We start from the raw sequence: 24,280 nt of genomic DNA, 5'->3' as shown, positions 1-24,280 counted from the left end.
ATATTGGAACATAGAATACAGTTTGAATTCATGAAAAAGTATCTGCTGTGCGTTCACCTCTCCTTCACTTTTTTTTGCAAACAAATATGTAAGTGATTTGTAAAGTAATGTATTTTAAAGATTTTTTTTCTTCTGCTTTTACCGAGAGAGTTTTTCTCTAGTTGTAATTTGGTGTTTTGTTACTTAAGTGAGTTGATGTAATAAAATACAAGTTGTTACTTGTAACTTAGCTGAGGAGTTTATTTCCTGCCAAAAGATTTGTTTTGAGAACTTAAATCTCAGCCTGCACTTTGCCTTGCTCAGTAAAAATATATGCAGGTAGTTAATGTGCTAATTTTACTGGAAAGCATATTTAAAAGGAAATGGATGCTATATTTAAAGCAGGAAAGAGGAGTATTAATTGTAACAGGATGTTGATGAAAATCATTACTATATAGAATTATCTTTTAATTGTATAGCCATCCATCTGTCTACCTAGCTATCTTTATAAAGTTTACCTTGAATGGACATATTTCCTTTTTCCCTTTTTTATTTTTGAAGTTAAATACATGAGTGCTGCATGCAGGATTTGCTGTGTGGTGTAGCCACAGAAGTTGCCCAGGATAGCAGCCTGATGGGCTGAGGTGAGGAACGTGGCAGAAGTTCCTCGTGAGAGGAGCATGTTTCTCGGGTCAAATGTGTGGCGAAGCGCTGTTGCCTGGATGGGGTGTCAAGCCTGTTCTTGAACCCTCTCTGAATGGGGGGATCTCCAAACTTAGCCCCTCTGTGCCCTGTCACTTTATAAAAATACGTGACTGCAAGTTGAAAGATGGGCTTTATGGCTTTCAAAATATTTAATTTTCTGTGTTTTCCTGGCATGTTTATTAGACTGCCGTGAAGACTGGTGTAGCCCTGTGGAATCAAGCAAGCTGTGCAGGCTCACCTGGTGATTCCTGTCCGTACGAGCCGAGGGAGTCCAGCACCCTCGGAGCTGGGCTCAGCGCCACGGAGGTGATTTTCTTTTGCACAGATTAACTGACTGGTTAAAGCTTTGTGTTGCAGATTACTTTTGTGGCTGTTGTGTTTTGGATAGCACCAGGCAGGCCCTGCAATTTTCCGGTGCGGTTTCCTGAGTCGCAGCCTGGGCCAGCTGCCACTAGCATCGGCACCAGGGCTATTCCAGGAATTGTTCTGCTGTTCTGCGTGGAGAGCTTAGGAGGGGTCCTCTCTTTATTCAGGTTTCCACAGATTAACCATTTATTTCCTGGTCCCTGTCCTAACTACACTTTGCTTATGTGTCCTATAGTTACAGTGCAATTACAATGAAGTTTAGGCATTAAACACAGCTACTTTGGTCTTCTCTAAGTAAGGTGAAGTATAGTGGTGATACTTGCCTTGAAATTTAAGCTTCTGGGTTTCTGTGACTTCCCATTGCTCCTGTTTTGTACTTGCGGTTTAAGAACTATGTTTTTAATAAACTTTCAGTCTGACCAACTGTGTGTATTGAAGGACTGGAACAATTTTCTGTCGAAGCCTTTTTTTTTTTTTTTTGTCTTTGTTAATGGAGTATCAATTATGTATAGCTGGGTTGACAGGTAAAGGACTTGTATCAGTAATCACAGGTTACATATAGATACGATCGGTTGTTTTATCAGAACCGTGGCCGGAGAGGATAAATAAAAGAAATGGATAGGTCTTGTGCCTGTGGACCAGGTGAGATCCTGAGGATTTATCAGAACAAAGTGCACTATTTTGCTGTCTTCATGGATTCAGAGGCTAAGCTGCATGTTATGACTAACCCTACAAGAACCTATCCGAGGCGGAAGGAGTTGAATTTACCTCAAGAATGCGCTTTAAAAATGAACAAAGTGAAATTTCACTCTGATGCTTTTTAATTAAAGATGCATCTGGAATGTGATTTTCTTAATATCAATCTCAAGTTATTCTTCAGTGACTAGAAAATTTTAATTTACTCTAATTTCTGAGTTAACTGCATTAAATGTGTTTAAAATTATAAAATTATATGAGAATGAGAGGATGGAGATACTCTCTGTTTAGGAGCTTTAATGTAGCGCTCAGCTCTTTTTAGAAGTAGAGCAATACAGTAATGCCGACTCTCCAACTCTGGAGGATAAAATATCTTTTCATATGTACTTTCTGAACCTCCTTTTAAGTATTCTACCAGCACTATTTGTTCAGATCTCGTCACTTATTACAGTTAAGCTTTATGCATGTCTGGAAGGAAAACAATAAGGGTCCTCTGGGCCCCCAAGAAGTAGTTTGCTCTGAAGCAGTAAGCTTTTTATATACTAGCATTGATGTTAGTTGTTGTTCTAGCACAAATTATAAGACACATTGTCATGTTGTCTGTCAATACTACCACTGAATCAAAAAAAATAGTAGTATTTAATTGTATTAAGTATAAATTTTGTGTGGGCCAAAGTAATCTGCAATAGTCTTCCACACACTTAGATTAAAAAAAAAAAAAAAAAAAAAAGTAATTTGTACTTTTGCAAAAGTTTATCGTTAAGCACGTCTCAGCATTTGGAACAACCAAGACAGTTAAAAATAAGGTAAGTGCCTACTAGATCAAGCACACTTAAACTTCACTTGTTTCATTTAGCTTTTCATCCCTAAAGTGGGGCTTATTCTTAGCCCCCTCCATATGATAGGAATTATCACACATCGGTCAGCTACTTGTAACATTGCCTATTTTAGGAGACTACAATAATAAATAAATATCTCTTCCTTTTCTAAGAAAATGCTAGTTAATTGTTTCATATGTAAAAGGACAGTTTTAAGTGGGTAAGAGAACAGTAGATTGGACCAAACCTGGTGAGTATGAAAGTGAACAATGGAGGCATGTTTTCATTAGATTAGAAATACTATTCTTTGGAACTCAAGGTGCAAATTAGGTGGTTCCATAATGTTCTTTTCAAACATGCAAGATAAAATTTGCATATCTAAATTGGATCAGCTTGAATGGGTTTCCCTGCTGTCTCATCCCCTCAGCTACAATCTTTCTGAAATGGCCTGCAGGTGGATCCAAATAATAATTCTTAAGCCTATTTTTAAGAGTGTCTCTCAAACAAATATTTTAGTAGCTTTACACTGATTTCTTGGATTGAACATCAGGAAAAATTCTTCTATGCCTCATCCGAGTATAATCTACATGATAATTGGAGATTTGAATTTAATTCATTTTACACTGACTTTTAGGATAACAATTTTTAACTGGCTCAGTAAAATCACTTTTTTAAGCTTACTACAATTTTTTTGGTGTTAAAATTAGCATTAGTTTTTCCTGTATAGATTGAAAATTTTATGAATATCTGTTATTTCTTTATGATAAATTTAAATAATTTTACCATCCAAAGTGTGGGGAAGACCCTGAAAACAATTTGGTTTACACTTCTGGTTTTGTTCTGTTTTTTGAAAGTAAGTTAACGTCGTGTAAGTATAGTATCCTACTGATACTATCAAAATTCAGATTTTCCCTATCCCTTTTCATGAACTTCTTTCTTAAACTTTGATAACTTTCTGTTAAATGTATCTTGAAAGAAGTGTATAGATTCTCTTCCATTAAAAAAATATATTCATAATACAATTTTGCAAGTATAATTTTTAGTCATTTATCTAATAAATTTAAGTTTTTGTTCATTGTACGGTTTGATTTTATTTTCCAAACTAACCAGGAGAATTAGCAAAAGAAATATTTTAACTTCAGAGGACTACAATGCTGTTTTATTATAATAATGTTTTATTTCCTGTAAATACAGTTAGGTAGCTCTAAAGGGGTTATAAGTCTTCCTGCATAGATACACTTTTTGAAGTATAGTGCAACCATAAAATCCTTTAAGTAACTGTGGGAAACAAGGTATGGATGACCTCAAGTTTATACCAGTTTAGCTACATTTTGGTAGCTATGTGTGTGTTGAAGTAGTGCAAAATTTTTATGTAAGAATAAGAGTTTCTTGTAAAGGATTCCCTTAAAAGTCATTTAATGAAATACAAGGAGGCTTTCGAAACTGAAGGAGTATCACAAAACACTGTCCAAGGTGCTGAGAATTAGAGTGTCATTGCGATGTTGCAAGAACCTGATATAGAAGACTAATTCAAGGTGTTTGCACTATTTTAGACTTTTCATATGGCATTACAGTTATTACAGGATTATATTGTGATTTTGTTTGCTTGTTTTTTTGCCAGCTTGAGTGCATTAGAATGCAATAGAAAAGTGAGCTTCAGCTGGTAGGTAGTTTAAGCTAGAGATAGAAATTGATGTTGTAGTTAAGGCTTACAAGACTGCACGGTAGTTTACCTACTTAACTCAGGTAGGTGTTTGTTCTTTTTTCTAGAACATTTGAAGGATCTATTAAGTTCTGGTACTATATATTCTTTAGATGTGTGTATATATTTTGTGGGTTTGTGTTTGTACATAATATATATATATTTTATATATTTGTGTATATGTGTGTATGTGTATATACATTATATATTTTATATATGTGTGTGTGTTTAGTTTTATAGTATGAGAGTTTTATAGCCAGATACTGACACAGGCCACCATCAAATTAGTGCACGGTGGTGTTGGGGAATACCTTAGTAGCAGTTTCAGATGTTGTTCTTCTGTCACTTGTTGATCTATGGCCTGTACTGTGGTCCATAACAAATAGTTCTGTCTTGTATTGCCTATTGGCCATAAATTATTATACTCAACTCTTGATCAAGGCAATGTCGTGATGCTCCCTTGGTACCTGATTATTTATTATTATAGCACATTTCTGGAATCACATCATTGATACATTGTTGTAAATCTGCAAATAACAAGCAGAATAATCTTGTGAGTGAGTGCAACTGTTCATCACTTTTGTTATATCTACATATGGTAAAATGTTTGGCAAGTTATAAGTGTGGTGCTTTGCTTTTTTCAGACAAAAAGTTATGATATAACTTATAATGAAATTCTGTGTTACTGTCTTTCTGACTAGATCTGAGTATTTAAAATTGCATTTACTCTTAATAATACTGTTGATTTGTTTCAGTATAGCAGACAGAGCACTTTTTTTAAGTATCATTTTTATTTTCCTCTTTTAGATCTGCTGAAAGTATTTGTCATCAGAGTGAACATGGGTCATTAGATCATTAGGGAAATCAGTGTACAGAAAAGTTAATTAAAAATGAAATAATTGCTTTATTCTAACACAAGGAATACCTTGAATGTTTCACAATATTCTTTGTTAAAAAGCAATGCATGTGCTTTACAAAGAAATCATTTGTTCTGCTGTAGTGAAGCTAATTATTCTCAACAAGTGCAAGCTATGTCAAATTGCAAAAAGACTTTGCTCTACGTTGCAGGAATTAAAACACTATCATCTGTTAAGATAATGAAGAGCATACAATGAATATGATCTCATTTTTTGCAATTCACTAGAAATGAAAGCCATTTAAAGGACAGTTGCAAGAACATAATTCAGGAGGAAAAAAAAACAATAAAGTAAATGTTTACTGTCTATTTTAATTACTTAACCGCTTAGAGGTATGCATTAGGTTTATTTATTGTTTGATTTCAAATTTTTCATTGTAACAGTTTAAGAGTACAGTGGCTAATTGTATTCACTTTATTTCAGAATGGAGCATCTTCTGCATTCCATTATGGAAAGCCAAAGAAACACATTTGGTATTGCTTCATTATGATATCATCCAAAGATGATTATTTGAAATTGCAGGTTAACATAGGACTGGAAGTGTGAAAGAGAATATGAAACAGAAGGGAAAGAAAATTCTTTAAAACAAGAAGAAAAAAGACTTGTTTTCTGATTTTTTTTTCTGAAGATGTGAACACAATGAAAATGTCATTCCCTATTATTATTATTATTATTATTATTATTATTATTATTATTATTATTATTTTGTAGCATTGCTTGCCAGGAAAGCATTACAAATAGCTCATTCCTTTTTCTGTAAAAGACTGTTTCTGTTAAAATTTCCTAACCTTTGGTGAAAATAAAAAGTTTTGTCTTGGCAAAAGACAAAAGGTTAGATTTTAGTTAGGCGGTTAAGTTTAACATTAAAAAAACCTAAACTGAGTCATGAGGTTGACAATCAACCAGTTATTTGGTTGACTACCAATAAAGCAGTTCTTGAAAGAACGAAGGGAACCAGTGTAAGCAAATGCTTACTGGGCTAGTGCTGCAGTATGATTAGGGCAAAATTCTGTATGTGTTGTAGTTATGGCCTCCAGTCACACATCTCTAGGACAAAGGTGGAATTGAAAGCAGTCTCCAAAGGGGGTCGTTTATCATGGTTTCTCCCATCACTTTGATACATACTAAGGAAGCAAGTAATATTTGTAGTTTTCTTCATTTTTCTGCATGTAGAATTCTGAATTAGTTTTGTAGGTGATATAAAAATTCTTAAAAATTACATTTGTAAACATAGAAAATACTTCCTAGTTTCAATATTTGTGGCCAAAACATTTGAGTGTATTTAGGAGTACCTGCAGGCAATGGATGGAGTTTGGCCTGCGGGTTTGAATGTTTTAGCCAGTTAAATTTCCTATCTCTACGTAGAAGATCTTGGGACAACACTTCCAATTAGGCACAGACGTAGTAGCTGGATATGTAAAGTTAGGCATGTTGTATTTGGATTTATATATGGATGTTAGGAGATTTTAAGTTGGTGAAAATTGTGTTGATGTTCTGGATGAAAAGTGATAAATACACTCCATATATAAATAGTAGCAAGATGAAATAATCAGAAATTATTCTTCTTTATCCTGTGGATACCTCAAGGAAATAGGTTCTTATGCAAAGTTTGACTTGGTTTATGAATAACATGTTTTTGGCCCTGTTAAACAAGTTGGTCTCTTCATGTGAACTCAGTGTTACTTTACCGGAACTCTTGTGTTTTTCAAATATTGCTGTCAAGTTACTTGGGGCTTATTATTATTTACTTAACAGGTGGCACTTGACTAAGAAACTAATGGTCCTGATTTTTTTAAATGGTTCAAATATATACTTACATGATGCATGACAACTGTACTATCTTTAAAACTTCAAGAGTTAAATACTCAGCGAAGCTCAAAGAGATTTTTTCCTATATTTTTCTCAATTATTTTAATAACTATGCATCATGGGTTTTATGAGAAAGGAAATTACAGACCATTCTTCTCTTTGTTTTTCTGAGTGCTATTTCTCACTTCTTCCATAAAATTTTGCTGTTTAATAGTCATACTTCACTATTTGAGACTGTTTTTCATGAGTTCATCTGTATAAATTTACTTTCTCTGTCCCAGGGAACCATACTTCACTGATTTCTCATACTTAGACCAAGGTTAGTTTTGAGCCTCATGGGAGGAACTTACGGAAGTACTAGAGCTCCCACTAATATTTACTTGGAAAGCTTTTTCTTACTGTTTTCAGATAGAAAGTGTAAGAGTGATTGGAGAAAATCAGTAATGATTTATTTTGTCACCATGGGGAAGAACAGCAGTGCCAATATAATAAAAGCTTTTCCTGTACTGAAAGTGTCACGTCACCTCGAGTTTGGCTTGATTCCCCTAGTGAAGCTGCAATTTTAATGCTAATGCTGATAATTTAGAGAAGACTTTTCTGTGGCACACAGAATGTGTTAAGGACATTGTGACCATTGTCTGTGGTTATTTGACCTATGTTACATGTCATATCTCAAAGTAGATCTGGCTATTTGCTCTCCTTCTTGCCAGTGAGATATCAGTGCGATGGAGAGTAGCTGGAGCGGATGGCTGCTCTAGGGGACAGCACTGTGACACAGAGGGAGAAAGTCAGCAGTTACAGGAATGGGAGGTTTGTTTGGTAACACAACTTGATGTTTTGGATCCAGCTATCCAAGTTCAAGATTAAATAGTGGTTTGTTTTAAGTTTCATCTGTTTCCACTAAGATGGGCTTAGAATTCATGAATTTTTTGCTTTCGCTTTAAATTATGTTTTGCTATAGAGTTGACTTCACCTGAGAGTGAAATTTCAATAGGGAAATTGGTCATTAGGAATGTAGGTTTCCCCTTCGCTCCCCAGTTAAAGCACCTACTGTATGATAAAAAGGTAACAGATGAAATTCCTTTGTAAATCTTCTGTATAAAGTTTCAAAGAAGGAGGATTGATTCTCGAATATTTTCCTCTGTAGCATACCTTTAATTCTAACCTTAGATTCTGCAAAATACGGTCACCAGTGATATCATGCAGTTCTGTCTTAGAGCTTAGTTTGTTAGTAAATCACAGTTGAACCTCAGTCATTGGTTTAATGTGGTTTAAACCTAACCTCATATTAATCCATGCCAAAATAGTGTGAGATACTTTAATCCGTTTCCTGAAGTTATTCTCCTCTTGTTCTTGTTCCTCTTGTACATCTGTTGAAGTCAGCACAAAACACATAGCTGTACTTTTGGCCAGCTATGTTAGAATTCTTAAGCAGTTAACAAATCATTAAAAGCTATTTCCAACTATTTTGTGTTTGTCACTACTACTGAGCTCATCGATCTTTTGAAGCCATTAAATATATTGCTGGTTTTTTTTTATGAGACTTACTAAAGAAAGTAGCCTTATTTAATATTCTTGTTAATTCATATTACTTAGCTAGTTTAAGAATTGATAACAGAATGAGTGATTTATGGCTTGAAGAAGGAAACCAGTATTCCCCTCCTTGAAAATGGAAGTTGGCTTGTCAGATGTTTAGATGAAGAATGATCAATCAATAGGATTTTAATAGGGAGAAGGTTTAAAATTGACTGAAGGTGGCTTTTGTTTAAAGGTGATTTGGTATGTGCAAATTGCTAAGCTCTCCCTGGAGAAGATTTTCAAAGGCAATAATGGGCACTGATTTGCTTTGTTTATTCCATTCTCTATCTTCCCCTTCCTTTTGTGAGGAACTTCAATACCTATCTCACCTTTGTGACTTTGAAATCTCCTTGCCTGCACTATGCAGGAATTGTGAATATTCTACTTATTTGCATTTACAGCTATCTCTTTTCTTTTGTTTTTAACCCAGTGAATCTATCTTGTTAAGCTCATTTATTTTCAACATAATTTCATATCAGATGCATTTGCTAGTTTTTCCCATTCACTTAGAAAAAAAATATCCAATAAGTACATGCACGCATTGGGGAAATAGAGTTGACCTGGAAAGTCTTTTGGTTTCCTGGCTGTACTGAACTTTCTGAAAGTGAAGTAACTAAAGTTAACTAAAAAGAAGCTATATTCCTTGTGCCATCTTAATTACACAAGTATACAAACTATAGGTACATGCCAAACTTGTTAAGAGTAAATAACATACCCACACAAATCCTGGTTGCAACTACTTCCTCACAGTGTTCCCTCCCCTCCCAAGATTTCTTATCCTAATTCCACTCTGTTTTCCTAGATCTTCTATCATCTACTCTTTCCCAAGCTTTCTATCCTAGAGACTTTGAGCCTAGCTTTATGTTTTAGTCTCACTTTCCTATTCCATCTTAGTTATTTTCCCGTCAGCACACCCCTAAGCAATTATATACTGATGCCACCATTTCAGAGGAGGCCCCAATCATTTGGGGGGAACTGCGTTGTGCAAACTTCTCTTCAGAGGATTTTAGTAACAAGAGCACATTGATCAGCTCCTAACAGAAGCAGAGTTCAAGTTCCTCACCCAAACTGCTGTATACCTTAAGCTTTTAAGTGAAAATATTCCCTGCTTTCGTCATGAACATATATTTTTCTTTTTTTATTAATGACTGTTTCTTCTCTTTTTTAAAGTGATTACAACTTGGTGAAGATTATTCTGTGAGACTTTTTCTTCTTTCTTGTCTTTAGAAAATGTAATTGGGAGAGTCAGAGCTATCACTATGAAGCGTAACTGATTAGCATTTTGCTTGTGAATTTTGTTTGTGATTAGAATAGTGTTGTATACATATTCTCTGCAAGAGAAATTTTCAATACAAAGACTCACCCTAACTCACTCCATCTGATTCTGAATATAAGAACATGGGCATCGTCTCTTTGACCAAACTCCAACATAGTTGGGAGTTCTAATGAAAAATACCTGCAGTATTTTCCTACTATACAGTTAGCCGCACCAGAGGCTACTAAGAAGATCTCTGAACTGATGAGAAAAGGTTGAGAGCTTGAATTCTCAGTATATTCTCAATAATACATTCCCTGATAGGTTGACCTTTTCCAGCCCTTCATGATATTTGGAAAGCTTCTTCATAGAGTCTGCTATTAAACCCAATGTAATCAGGGTAAAAAGCACAATGTTCATTTGGAATTTAAAGACAGAAAGGAGAATTACTTCATTCAGTCTGACTTTCTGCATTTCTTCGGTCACTATATTTCATGAATATATCAATCTACTTAGTCCAGTAACTTTTCCTTGGTTAAAATATATTTTCCAAAGAAAACGTTCAGTTTGATGTCAAGACAGCTGGTAAAACAAGACGCTAAATACAATGTTCCACCAGATACATTGTTCCAAAGCTATCTGTCCTCTGTGCTAAATGCACTGATTTCTTAAAGAACTTCTCCAGGTTCATCTTCCAACAAGCAGTTCTTGATATACCTTCTTATGGTACCTTGAAGTGCCACTTTGTACGAAGAATAAGTTCTGTGAATGATCATTCTGTGCCGGGGATATTGATCATTACCTACCAATGGTAATAGCCAAAGATGTAAGAGCTGAGTGCAGTGTTAAACCAAACAGAGAACGACTCAAAGACAGTGGTACAGAATTGGAAAAAAAAAACAAAACAAAACAAAACAAAAAAAAGGCTGGATTGCCTTTTTTTTTCTAACCAACCAAACAAAAAAAAAGCCTTAAAAATGAAGGATTAGCTAGGCAATGACTGTTGAGAGACATATCTATATTCAGTCAGAGAACTGTCCAAGAATCATTTATTTTCCTTTGTGAAAACCAAGTATTTGTAAAGTCAGCCTGAACTAGATGTGCACTGCTTCTGCATTCATACAAGTAAAATCTTCATTCTTTTTCCAAAAATGACTAGTTGCAAAGACTTCAAAGTAAGATAAACAATGAAGAGATTAAATATAATTTATTAACATATTTCTAGCAACTTTGTACATATAGTATTTTTTTTCTTTTGCCAAACTTACCTACCATAAAGCTTCCTGATATATCTTTCAAATCCCTGATCTGAAGGGATGATATAAATTCAACAAACATATACTAGGCTGCTTTTAATGTTTTCAAAAATAGCTATTATGAGGAAAAACAAAAATAATTATAGTACTTCTATGAAAGAAGGAGATTTTTTTTAATACAGGTTTTTAAAAGAGGAAATGGCTAAATACCACTCCAAAATCAAAGTCTCTTACCTGTTGTGAAAGAATAAGAAAATCCTTAAGTAGTATATTATGATATGGTCAAGTGTGACACCTAGAGGCCATATGTCTAAAATCTAGAATGACTGCTTTTTTGTTTTTCAGCTATAAGCTGCAAGTTTTGCACAACATAGATTTAATATTGGATTTATGAATGGAGCTGCTAGGTTTTGAGAGATGGAGTATATTGCAACATATGTTAGTATTTTGTTCAACTTGCCCTCATTCAGCATATTTTTTTTTTTGATTTACCTGACAGGTTCCCTAGTGTTTATACAAAGAAAAATAATAGACAGACCTACTGAATATGAGGAGGAGGGCTCAAAACTACGCAGCAAATCCTAAAAAAATCCACCCCCCCAAAAAAAGAGTCCCCACCCTGTTTACCTTATTCCAACCTGGAATCTCAAAAAAAAACTAATTGAATTGTTGCACGTTCCATCGTAATAGAATCCTTTTAATATATTTGCATCTATGGTAAAATATCTGCAAGAGAATCAGGCTCTCACAAAATAAACAGAAATTTTGGCCTGTGATTTTATGCAAGAGAATATGGAGCACAAAATTCCTTTGAACTGCTCTGTGGATTATTAGGATCTTGGATCTTGCAACACAAACATTAGTGAATGTACCACACCTAATACTTGCTGCCTCTAAAAATTTGGAGTGCAACCTTGCCACTGCATCCCATGCTTTGGATATATCCAAGGCCATGGTAGCTTGCTTACTGAACCGGATCAGGATGGCTGCCTGTTATTCTGTCTGTCAGGGGGGTGAAGGAGAAGGATGTTCTTTCTATGACATGGTGAATTTACACCTTGCTCTTTGCTTAAGAATACACATGAAGTAAAACCTCTGGTCCATCATGCAGAATTCAAAGAACATTCATAGTTCAGAGATTTAAATGGTAAGTAAATCCTCATTCTATGTTTCAGAATATTATGAATACAGAAAAGCAGCCATACAGATTCCTTCTGGCGAAGAAAGATAATAGCACAATGAAAACTGAAGGGAAAAAGTCTGTTTTGGGGAGATGCAAAGAAAAGGAAAACATAATAGTCTCAAGAAGAGGAACCAATAATCACTTTAAAAATTTGTAATACTTTTTAGAAATATACAGTACCATATCATCCAATGAGTATTGACTCTAGAAATTCAATACAACTCTTTCTGGAGAGAGAGTTAACTAGTCATTGGCAGTACTTTTCATGTCTAAGTGAAATGAAAAAGTCTTCTTGGAGACAAATTAAAATGAGCAGAGTGTGGCTTAGGAGAAATGCCTGGGACTTTGAATACTATTTATTTCCTACACAAGAAAAAAACTTCTTTCCTTTGTTTTTAATTTGGGAGATTTTTCTGGTATTCTTACGCACAACACAAATGATTTAGTGGGGTACAATTGTAGAGTTCATAAAATATCTTCTACAGATCTAGAAGAATGGATTGGAGCTTTTCTAAAATTTCCAAGTTTCCAAGTTTAACTAGTAAATTAAAGGTGGACAAAAGTGATGCTGGATGCACTTCTTCACTGAGCGTTGTTGACTCTAAAAGCTGATGTGTCATACAGGATGCTCTGCTGTCTCTGCATCCTGTGACTTTATTCTGTGTAGAAATACAGCTTTTCAGAAGATAAGATGATTCTGAAGCTTTTATATGTAGATGCTAAAGAAAAAGATGCTAGTATAGGACCACATACTAGCACAGGAGTACACTGGTACTAGCAGGCTGATTCTGTTTGGCAGGCAGCTTTTCATACCCAGAGGCTAAGAAATTTGTATCATGTTCTCATTTCTCTGTTCTCTAGGTAACAGTCACTGTGTGCTTGTTTTGTGATCCTCTAACTGTTTAATGCCGGGAAGCATGAACAAAATAATTCTAATCTTTTATGGTTACTCTACTCATAAAATTTTCAAAATTAGTCGTATTTCATTCTAGAAAACAAAAAGATGCTGACTTAAATTGTACATGAGAGTAGTTTGCATAGTTCACATAGCTGCTGTGCCTCAGATGTACCAATGTACCTGAATATAGATCTACTGAGATCCATATGTTGGTGCTCTAAGACAATGCTGTATTTTGACATGGAGGGTAATATTGACTGCAGTTTATTTCTGTGCTTTGTCTAGAACTTGCTAAAGTATTTAAACATTTATTTTGGAGCATCTACACCATGTGCTACTAACGGATAAATTACAATCCTTAGGTATGTTTTATAATCTGGGATGTTAGTTTGGGCTAGGAATAGTGATTGCACCATTAGATAGGTGGGAGGTCTCTCATTCATTGGAGCAAATAGGAAGAGAGAAAGAGCATAGTGAATACAGTGGTACAGAAAGAGTTAGCAGCATTTCTCTGCGTTAGGTATGTCCATAAGTTCATTGCAGCTGAAGCTTGGGGAATATAGTGTCTCTCATGGATGAAGTCTTAACTTCTGCAGATATGTTAATGAGTGTCTCTGTCTCCTGTCACGAGCCTGCTTTTTGGCCTTTACACTGGCCTGTTCCTGTCCTGATTAAAATAAAGCAAATATCTTGACTGCAGATTAGATGCACTTTGGAGTTAAGTGTTTACTCCAACTTAACTTTGGAGTTAAGTGAAGATAGATCTTCAGGAATCTTCATTGTTTTTCTAGATGAACAAATATATTTGCACTACCAGTATTCCCAGTTATCCCTCCATTCTGTCTTTATGATGTATCTTTGAGTAATTTTAACATGACGTAGCTTGTTACCAAGGAAGTGAAGATGAAATTATTATTTAATATTTTCCACTATTTTTGAGTTGTCAGAAAGAGAGTATAACCATAAAGAGCAGGATGTGAATATGAGTTTTAATAATCTCTGTATTTAAATGAACTTTTAAGAGTTCATCAAAAATATAGTCATATAGTCATATAGTTTCACAAATGTAAGAAAAGTAGTACTTGGTTCTACTGAAAACTGCATCAACTGCATAGAGGATCTCAAGAAGAGGGGCAGATCTATTTCCTTCTGTCATGTACAAAATATATGCAGAGACCTTCTTACTAGATTCATAAAAATTCCAGGTAGACTCCATCGTATAGCCACTGGGAAGGGGGTGTCTTCTGTCCTAGCCATTCTGTAAACTTGACTTTCTCCCTGGTGCATAGCTCTAATGCTTTTATTTTTCCAAGGACAGCACGGGTTGTATGCATTTTACTTCAATCATGCAAGTCAATAAAACTATTGCTATGGACTTCCTGATAAGTTTGGAACTTTTCTTTTACACTTCTTAAATTCTTAGGCTCATTTTTCATAAATTATCCAGCTGGGGTTATTTTTGTTATGCCAAATACTCTCATATCCCTGTACTTAACGTATAAAATAATATGAAGATAACTAACTTATTCTTAATCCTAGATTTACCTGTGAAACTGCTGTGCACTATGAACTCAGAGGGCATTTTGTTCTAAAACAGCATTTTGTCCACAAAACACAGATTGAGTGGGTTTGTCTGCTTCATAAAGTGGACATAATATGATGAAGTAGGGGTGAATGACATGTATTTCCAGAAGCCCTTTAACTGGGGATACAAGTTCTGAATCAGGATGCTATAAATTTGTTAAGATCATGGCTTTCTATGTATCCCTTATCAACCTATAATCTCCTGATTGTTGCCTGTTTTTCAACAGCTGAGGAACAGTAATCCACACTTGCTTATCTCTCTTAATCACAGCCTCACAGTGCTAGAGCTCCCTGAGCCTTTAATTCCCTCTTAGAGGCGTAACAGAGTGGAAAGTAAACAAAGACGAATTTGCAACCTTCAACATTGCTAATTTGCTCTGATGTCAGAATATTTAAACAGGCAAGGACTTGGGAATTATTTGATCACGGCTGATTTTAATCTAATGCATGTGAAAAGGCTGGGTCTGGGAAGGTTGTGCAAAATGACAGGCATCCCAAGAGAGGCTGGATGAAGGTTTCTTCTTCAAACAATAGCTCCATCATCTTAAAACTCTGCTTCCTGTGTTCCACGAAGTGCTTTGTGGTTGTTCACGTTTTTAATGAAACTTTTTTGAATATGAAAGTAGTTTGCTTGCAAATTTCTCATTTGCTTCCTAGTTTAAAGATGTTTGAAACCTGATCCTTAGGCTTGTTACTGCATCTGATCCCTGGGTGGTGGGTGGGAAAGATAAAGATCCCTATTTAAAAAGCATTGTCTCTTTCCACATTTTTGTATCATCATGACAGCCTGATGGGTCCTGAATACTGTTATATGTAAAACATGGTGTGTGTTTTAAAAATGATTGATGACTTGATCTTCACATTATCTTAAATTACACGGTTGACATTTATGCATGTGCATATGTGTACATACTTTCTGGATAGGAAAGACTGCTATTGTGTTATGTATTACATGCAGAGTTCCTCTGCCATGGAAGTGGTATGCTTACAGGCATGTACACATTCCCATATACATATATCGATATTTGTCCATCCTCAGAGCAGACAGCAATGTGTTATTACCTGAAACAGGTTTGTCTAAAACACAGGAAAAGTTATCTTTTTTTTTTCTGCTTTTCTTTCAGTTTCCCTTTGTGAGATAGTCAAACTCTCTATTCAGTGCATGTGTAATCACTTACATTTTGTTGTTTACAAAATGGTTAATGCAGCATACATATACTGTTAACAAGTATCTGATGTTCTGTCTTCTAAAACACATTACTATGGATATATAAAGATCTATTGTGGCTGTATGACTTGTATTTCTGAAGCAGGACTGATAATGATTTCTTCTGTTTTTCTTAGTATGTCTCATTTGCGATATTCCAGAGAGAGATGTCTGGCAACGAGTCTTTTGCAGTCACTCTCTGCAGCGTGATTACAGCATTTGGTTATTTGTGTTCCTCCTCATCGCTGTTTCTGTCTCTCACTCTCTCCAGCTGGTGTAAATGCCTGCTGCTGCCTCGCAGAGCCGATAACCTGCTCAGTCAGCTGGAGCCCCCTGCGGACAGCTGTCTCTCTTTTAGCTGATGGAAAACTGCTACTAACTGCTGAATGGAAGAGCGTGGAGCAGCAACCATACTAGCTGCAGCAGCAGCCGCCGCTGCAGCAAGAGCAAGCAAGGACTCTATTGTTCCCTGGTGTTAAACAGTTTTTCCTTTTCAACTGCCATGCACGACAGCGAGAGAGAGGTTTCCAGTCCGCTTCTCCCTGCGAAGAAATTCTGAAGAGGGGGATATTATTTGGAGGAGGTTTGCCCGTCGTGCTGCAGGGTTTGGTGCTGAAGCAGCCTGCTGGAGGCATGGGGTTGAGCGTGGGGCGCGCTGCTCCATGCCCTGGTCCAGGGGGCCCTGCTGTGCCCGGCCGGTGCCTGGGAGTTTTGGTGGCTCTGCTGGTGGGGATCTGGGACGCCAGCGCGCAGAGTGAATTTGCAACTTCGTCCGTGTATTTGTGGAAGACCGGTAAGTAAGGATGCTGCATTAACATAGCTGCATCTTACTTATTTTTAGTTGCAAGTAATAATCTGTTTGTGTGCTTTATGCATGTGGAGAGAGGAACTAAAATTAAATTAGTAATGCTTACTTGTGGAAAATAAATGAGGTCATCTTGCAGGATTCCCTCAGCCAAGCAAACATGATAATTAAAGACCAATTGTGATTCTGTGGCACTGTTACGGGCTTTTCTTTTTTTTTCCTGGGTCTTCTGAGGTTTTTCATTTTATTTAGTAGCTCTATGTTGTCTGTAAATAGTAAAGGTCAGGACATTAGTCCATGTTCACAATGGAAAGAAAAATTTGTTTCAGTAGGAGTCAGCAGTGTTAAGGGTCCTCTAAAAATATTGACATTTCACAAAGAAAGATGTAATTCAGCATGTCTAGTCTTTATGCTTTGTGCTGACATGTAATATATTAAGTGTGGTAATTGATGGAGAGTTGGGTTTGTTAAATTTAGGTTTGTTGCACAGTATATAGGACGTGAAAGCTAATGATGGATTATGTGAAATAATCCAACTGATGCCAGATCTCATAACTAAAGAGCCAAAGGCAAATAGGCTATGTAAATTCAGCACAACACTAGATAGATAATTTTTTATACTTTGGTACTAATGAGTTACATGTCTGTTTTCAAGATTGCATAGTCATAACAGTGTTCCAACCTTAACTTTGCATAAAAAATCAGTAGGGAATTTTCATGTGTCTATTAATATATATGACTTAATTCAAAATTTACGAATGATGAGTAAGTACATTTTTAGTACTCTCATATAATGTTACTTCCCGTTTATGTAGATTAAAAGTCTCCTCTAGCAAATTTAAAAATTTCAAGGCAGTAAATACTTTAAAATATCTTTGGCAGTTGGCTTTTTTTCCATGTATGTTGCCAGGCATAAGTGATCCAGAAAGCAGCAATTTGTTTAAAAATTGCTTTTCCATTAATAGAATAATGTAGTAAGAGAGAGTGCAAATTAATCATTTGTCTGAAAAACAACTTTGAGATGTCTCTTTCCTGGATGGAAGGCCTCAGCCTTCTGCCACAGAAACAGATCAATTTACAATTACACTGATATCCTGAATTTTTTAAGAGGCTACATCCAGCAGTTCAGGGAGGAGATTAAAAGGAAATTCATTTAAACTAGAAGATGAGCTTTCCAATAATGCTAGAAAGAGAAATCTGAAGAGGGGAAAATCCTTTGCAACTTTCACTTGCTACTGAAGGATGGGTAGCACAGTGACACTGATTCATGTTTTTTTTTTTTTCTTTTCAACCATTGACAAATGCAATTCGTTTACAGATTTATAAACATTCAGTGCACACACACACGCACACACATACACAAAGAGAGAAAATGCATACTTAGGTTTGTGCAATAAAGCACAGTAATAATAGAAGCATGCTTATGAAAGCATTTCACTGTTAAACAAAGTTGTTAGGTATCGTTAGAATAAACTCTCTAGCATTTGATTATGCTTCCATTTAATAATAGATCATATTTAGAAATGTTAAAATAGTAATATAGTTTGAGAATAATTACTGTAGTTAGATAATAGTCTTGAACTGTCTTCTCAGTTAAACCAGCAAGAATGAAAGTGAGTTGGCTTTTAATTCCTCCCCCCATGTCCGTATCTGGCAAAGACCACTCTTAAAGAACTTTTGTTTGGTACAGATATGATATTGTTTAGTTGAGTGGTGAAAAGGTAGTCCTTCTCCTGAGCTTTTCTTTCTGTGGTCTCTGCTCTCTGTGTTACCACGCCAAAGAACAGGATAAGCATATTCACTGTATAATTTTTTAATATCATAACACCATTAATTTGACAATGATATGAGAAAATCAAGTCATTCGGAGTGGCTCCTTTTAAACAACAAACAGCAATGTTCACCAAATAGGCTAGTCTATTAGAAGACTGGATTCTAATTACTTTTTCTGATGGTAATTGTTTTCTCTACTCTTAGCTTAGCTGTTCCTTGTTTGACAATCAAAAAAACCCTATATTTGAAACTTGCAGTATATTTCTCGTTTACTCTTAAGCTAGGAAAACTTTTAAAGGTAATTTGTGGTCTGATGAATTTAGTCTATTTTCTTGCAGACGTGGACTATTTTCAACAGAATTTACTGCCTTTTAATTTCCCGTGTTTTATAAAAATAGGTTTTGATTCAAGCTATGAGAAAGGAAGCAGACTGACTTGGGTAAAAGACTGGAACTTTCTTGTGTCATATGATAAACTTCTGGCTCTGGTGCAGTATATTGCAATATACTGCTTCGTTTTTTTTTTTTTTTTTTTTTTTTTTAACCTTATGTTTTGAGATTGCTTGTGTTTCTTTTGGAAAGAAGTAATTACTGTCATACATCTAGAATCCTTGATAAAAATATTCTTTCATACTGGTAAAGTTGGCTAAGATGGTGGCTAGAAAATCAGTTTGATTGTATTCTTTATGGTGTCTGTTAGAAAGTCAAGTATGTCCATTCTTTGAGAAAATACTATTTTTATTACTGAATTTAGCCTGGCATCAGCTTTTGGCTGTTTGCCTTGTGTATATCTGTTTTTTATTTCTAAAAATTTTTGAAACAAAAGCTTTGTGTAAGCTCTGCCTTTGACCTCTACACTGCTCTACTGTAGCATGTTTTCTTAAGGATGCCCTTGATGTAAGGGTTATAACTTTTGAGTAGGGGCAGCCTTTCTCCTAGAAAATATCAGCTGTAGAACTCATTGCTATTTCCTCATATTTGATTCTTCTGTGATTGATTCTTTTTTTTTCTAATTCAAATTTGAATTGTTTACTCTCAACCTATAAAAACCCCTCCCATCTGCTGCAATGCTCCTCCCATCTGCTGCCATTAAAATCTGAGGAGTGTGTGATGCCCAGGTTAACCTTTTTGTGGTATAATTAACTTTGATACAGCATCAACAACATTGTGAGCAACCTGCTCCTATCTAGCTGACCCTACTTTGAGCAAGGGGATTGGACTAGATGGTCTCCAAGGTACCTTCCAATCTCAGCATCAGCCAGTCTGCGATTTTGAGATGTATGCCGTCACTAAGTCATTTTACTTCTTCATTTGAAGCTGTTCTAAAGTTCTGTCTTTCATAACTGTCTCAAGTTTTGATCTCTTGTGAGGATGGGTATTGGCTTTTGTATGTTTTTGTTGGCGTAATGGACCCATATACCACACAATATTTAGATGGACATAGCTTATAGATAAGATGATCAGAGGCACAGTTTAAACTTCAAAATTTCTCACCAGACACTCATGTTCAATACCATGCAGAGAAGGTGTACGCATTTTTTTTTTTTTTTTTTGATACAAACACAAAATTGATTTCATTTGGTCTGCTCAGTGACCAGAGCTATGTGGTTTCTTTAACATAAACTTAAGCAAAGTCTCCACCTGTGCAGAATACCTTGCTCTTTATAGCAGAATAATGAAATAACTAGATTCCCAGAGGTGACCATCCACTTGATAATTTGAAGCTGACCAGAAGTTTTGGGCAAGTCTGAACAGCAGCTGTGGTATTGAGAAGCTCTGATTCCACTAATGTGAGGCAGGTGCCCAATGCTGAGCATTGGGGTTTGGAAGCTGGAAGAATTTTAGCAATTGGGATGTTAAATGATTCTGTTTCTTAGTGATTCTGTAAAATGAGGGCTGTCTGGATTTTTTGGAAAACATGCTTACTTGACATACAAATCAAAAAGTTGTGTGTGTAATTAAATATACATTGGAGGAAAAAAATCCAAATAACATTTCTATGCACTGTGCTATGAATGACTAGTGAATAAATCTTAAGATAACTGTGGTGATGGCTCATAATGTGTAAGAATAGCTGTAAAGGAAATGTTAGAAGAAGGTTTGGGCAATGTAGATGTTTGAGTATTAGAAAAACTTTGTGTACAAAACAAAAGGAAAGCTGGCAGCATAGTGAGAACTTTCATATGGCATTAAAGGTTAAGAAAGTTACAGTAAAAATTAAAATTGCTCTTTACTTTGAATATTTCTTGTGGGCCAAACACGTTATCACTTGTAATTTCTATGCTAATGATGATCAAATGATATATTTCAAAATGTAAATTATTTCTCTAGATCATTAAAAAACTTCGCTTCTACTGAATGGCCTGTTGTGTTACTTAGTGGTTTCTCTTCTCTGATTCTACTGATTTCATTTGCAATGAATAGTTCATTGGCTCAAATTCTACACTGTTACATTGAGCTTCTTTGAGTTCCTGAAATGTGTTAATTATATTCATATTATTCTTCTACCATAACTATTATAAAACTTTATTATTTTTACATATGCACCAAAAAAATTACATGCCGTAATTCAGTAAAGGCTGCTTGTGTGTTAACGTCTATTAAATTTCATTATCCAAGTTCTTTTTTTAAACTGAAACTTTCATATTCAGGAAACAGCTTATAGTGTTCCTGTTTATTACTGCCCACTGTAGGCTAAGATTTTGACATATCTGTATTTTTTTCATACAAAGTGAGTAGTGCTGATTCCTAAGTAAAGATTGCCAAATAATAATTACTAATCCAAAAGAAAATGCATATTTTTCTTGGTTTGCAACTGTCACTTCACAATGCAGGCTACATCTATACCATTTCTATACACCACTGACTAAGCATAGGCATTTCTTGCCACATCAGAATGCTCCTTTACTTCTTTCTGCCTTGTGCTTCATTAGTTTTTCTTAAGTCAACTGACACTGTGATGTGTGATGTGCTGTCAGCGTGGGGTGTAATGCCTGCCTACAGTTGCTAATATAATTACTGAAGAGCTGCACAAAATCAGCAAGGTTTGATCACATTGTAAAATAGCTGCTTCTGACAGTCTGAAGTAATTCATATTACATCTTTGAAGTGGAAGGCACGGCATTGGATTGATATCTTGGGAGCAAAATAGGTCATAAGAGGAAAAGGAAAAAAAAAAGGGAGGCAGTGCATTTGCCATCGTTATCTGTTTTAAAGACTGTTGATCAGATCTCGGGAAAAGTCAGTATAGCTGTGCTGAATCATTCGAGCTGTCTGTGATTTTTGTGATCTGAAGCCTTGGTCTGTATATCAATGACAGTTGGATTTTTCCCCTTTTCAACAAACTAAGATAGAACTTTTAACAAACTTTCAATAGGCAATAGTGCCTTTATTAAACTGAAGACAAAAAGTCTTTCTTTCCGGAAGAGTCCTCTTGAGTACCTATATTTTTGTTTATAGCTGAATCTCAGTATTTGACAACTGGCCCTTAGATAACCTGTTCAAAATTGGAGGCAGTGGAGGTTCAGAGGAAAGGAGATGATCTGGCTGTAGGAAATGTGGAGATGTGCTCTGGAGTTTGAGGCCCCCGTCAGGTCAGTGCACCAGCACCTGCTTGAAGCCCCCCTTGAAGCCGCTGCCTGGGCCAGCGTTGTGGCCTGAGGGCTCCCCTTGCCCTCAACCTCAGCTCCTGCAGGCAGCAGTGGCATCTCCTGGACCGGTTCCTCCTCGTCCATCCTCCTAGGAAGAGGACAGCACACGGGCCTTCGACCTTGCCTGAAGAGCCAGTGAACAGATATCTACATGGCTTCAAAATGTTACTATGGGATCTTTTAACTGTGTCAGGCCCCTTCGCTACTTGCGTGGGGGAAGTTGAGACCCAATTTCTTTCTAATCTCTTGGTTTCATGATTGCCCACAGGATAGAACAAACATGACTTCTATATTACTGCATACTTGTCAGCTGCTATAATTTTAAAACTTTCAAAGTCCAGCTCCATTAAAAAGAAAATAAAAATTGTGGTGCCTAGACTGAAATTGGAGGGAGAAGGGTTTTGCCTGAACTCCCTCATCTACCACCATTGATGGCTAACAGCATACATTTCAGTGCTTAAATACCCTTATTTAATCTTCCAGGTGTCCCAGAACTGTCCCTAGAACTGGTCTTTGCAGGCCTAAGTGTTCCCATCTCATAGTTAAGCCTCTGGAAAGAAGTAGCTCCTGGGAGCTCAGCCCAGGACTCCCTGCAAAATGCACTGAAGCACACCCTGACGGGAGTGATTGCAAGGGAGGAGAGAAAAATCACCCCATGGCTTTCTGATTAGAGTATTTGCCTTACAAGCATTGGGTTGGCTTGTTTGCTGACACCATTCCATTGCAGAGCAGAAAATTCAGTTTCAAGAGCAATATTGCATTTTTTACAAACCACAGAAAAGATTTTTTGCAGTGATTGCAGCTTGAGACGAGCGACAGATAAGCCTGTGTCAGTAAATAGAAAAGTCCTTATTTTAAAGAGATTATGAAGAAATGATCTGAAGAGACAGATTAGATTGCAGACCTAGGGAAGAGCCTAAATGAGAAAAGATGTTTTAACGGGAGGCCTGACTGATGGGAAGGAAATGCACTTGTCCGTACTGATGATAAGAGGTGAGGACACCTTCAAGGGGAAACGGCGCTCTGGTTGCGGCACGGTGAACCTGCGTGTCTGCGAGAATGGAGGAGGAGGCTGAGGTTTTTAGACCATTGACAGAAAAGGTGGTTTTTCAGGATTCATCTCCTTGATTCTCAGGCCTTCAGCTACAGAGCAGGGTGAAAGACATATTAGTAAAAGCCGCATTTCATCTATTCAAAGAATAAAGATCGTTCAAACACAATGTGGTAAAGACACTTTGCTTTTATTTGACTTCGACTTTGTACTGACTTTAATATAAAGCATCCTTTAGGACTGAATGTGGGTTAGGGTGGGTTATAAGTATGTAATAATGTATAAATTCATATTAGAATTAAATTTTATCACTTTCGTTACATTGTTATTTGTGCCTAAGCAACCAGTTTACTCTGTCTCCCAGTTAAAACGGACTTTTGTGTAGTCAACTGGGGTTTTTCTATCTATGACTTTAGAATAAGGAAATGTTCATTTTCATTAGGCATGCTCATCACTCTTATTTACTTGCCCTCATTTGTAAAATAGCCTTTCAGATTTTTGGTTCAACAGAAATTGTGGAAGTATTAAGTCTTTGATTAATGTGAAAGGTTTTTAGTGCAGTTTAGCAACAAAACATTTGGCAGAGATGCAGAAAATGGTTGCTTTAAGGAAATTATTTATAAATGTTTTTTAGTAATCTGTCATTATTTAACAAAATTGGAGTAAATATTTAAACATTTGAAGTTAAGTTTTGTGCTGCCTTAAAACCACATTTTCTTATGCAATTATTTTGCCATATCTGAAATACAGAAATAGAAAAAGAATCCTGTGTGTGATGAGAAACAAGGGGGCTGATCTTACATGACTCGTTTATGTTAACTAGAGGCTTATACTCTGGGTTAATGGTTGACTTCACTTGTGGAGCAGCATTTTGAAGCTGTCAGAAAAGTATAAAACAGTAGTTGATCACGTTGTAGCAAAAGCTGAGAAGGTCTGGCTTGTTTTTCAGCAAGTGCCCCAGAGCACTTATGCAAACTGGGTAAGCTGAATCCCGCAGCTTGTGGGGATACTGGAACGTGAGAATCCCTCAGAAGCTATGGGTGGATTTG

At 36.1% G+C, this 24,280-nt stretch overlaps 1 protein-coding gene and 1 long non-coding RNA gene across 5 annotated transcripts in view; both read left to right on the top strand.

Moving 5' to 3' along the window:
- Nucleotides 1–16,420, top strand: part of LOC134136058 (uncharacterized) — a 195,927-nt gene extending 179,507 nt beyond the window's left edge. Inside the window, exon 3 of the long non-coding RNA XR_009957416.1 lies at nucleotides 16,225–16,420. This is a non-coding gene — a long non-coding RNA (uncharacterized LOC134136058). The remainder of the gene's footprint in view (nucleotides 1–16,224) is intronic.
- A 118-nt stretch (nucleotides 16,421–16,538) lies between these two features.
- THSD7A (thrombospondin type 1 domain containing 7A) overlaps nucleotides 16,539–24,280 on the top strand; it is a 201,835-nt gene continuing 194,093 nt past the window's right edge. For all 4 annotated transcript variants that reach the window (XM_062567769.1, XM_062567772.1, XM_062567771.1 and 1 more), the window contains exon 1: nucleotides 16,539–16,746. In XM_062567769.1, the coding sequence (XP_062423753.1) occupies nucleotides 16,587–16,746 (160 nt within the window). In that variant the 5' untranslated portion in view covers nucleotides 16,539–16,586. The remainder of the gene's footprint in view (nucleotides 16,747–24,280) is intronic.

This window comes from Rhea pennata, chromosome 2 (genome assembly GCF_028389875.1).
Source record: "Rhea pennata isolate bPtePen1 chromosome 2, bPtePen1.pri, whole genome shotgun sequence".
NCBI lineage: Eukaryota > Metazoa > Chordata > Aves > Rheiformes > Rheidae > Rhea > Rhea pennata.
The sequence above is the reverse complement of the archived record's forward strand: the minus strand, read 5'-3'. Positions and strand labels throughout refer to the sequence as shown.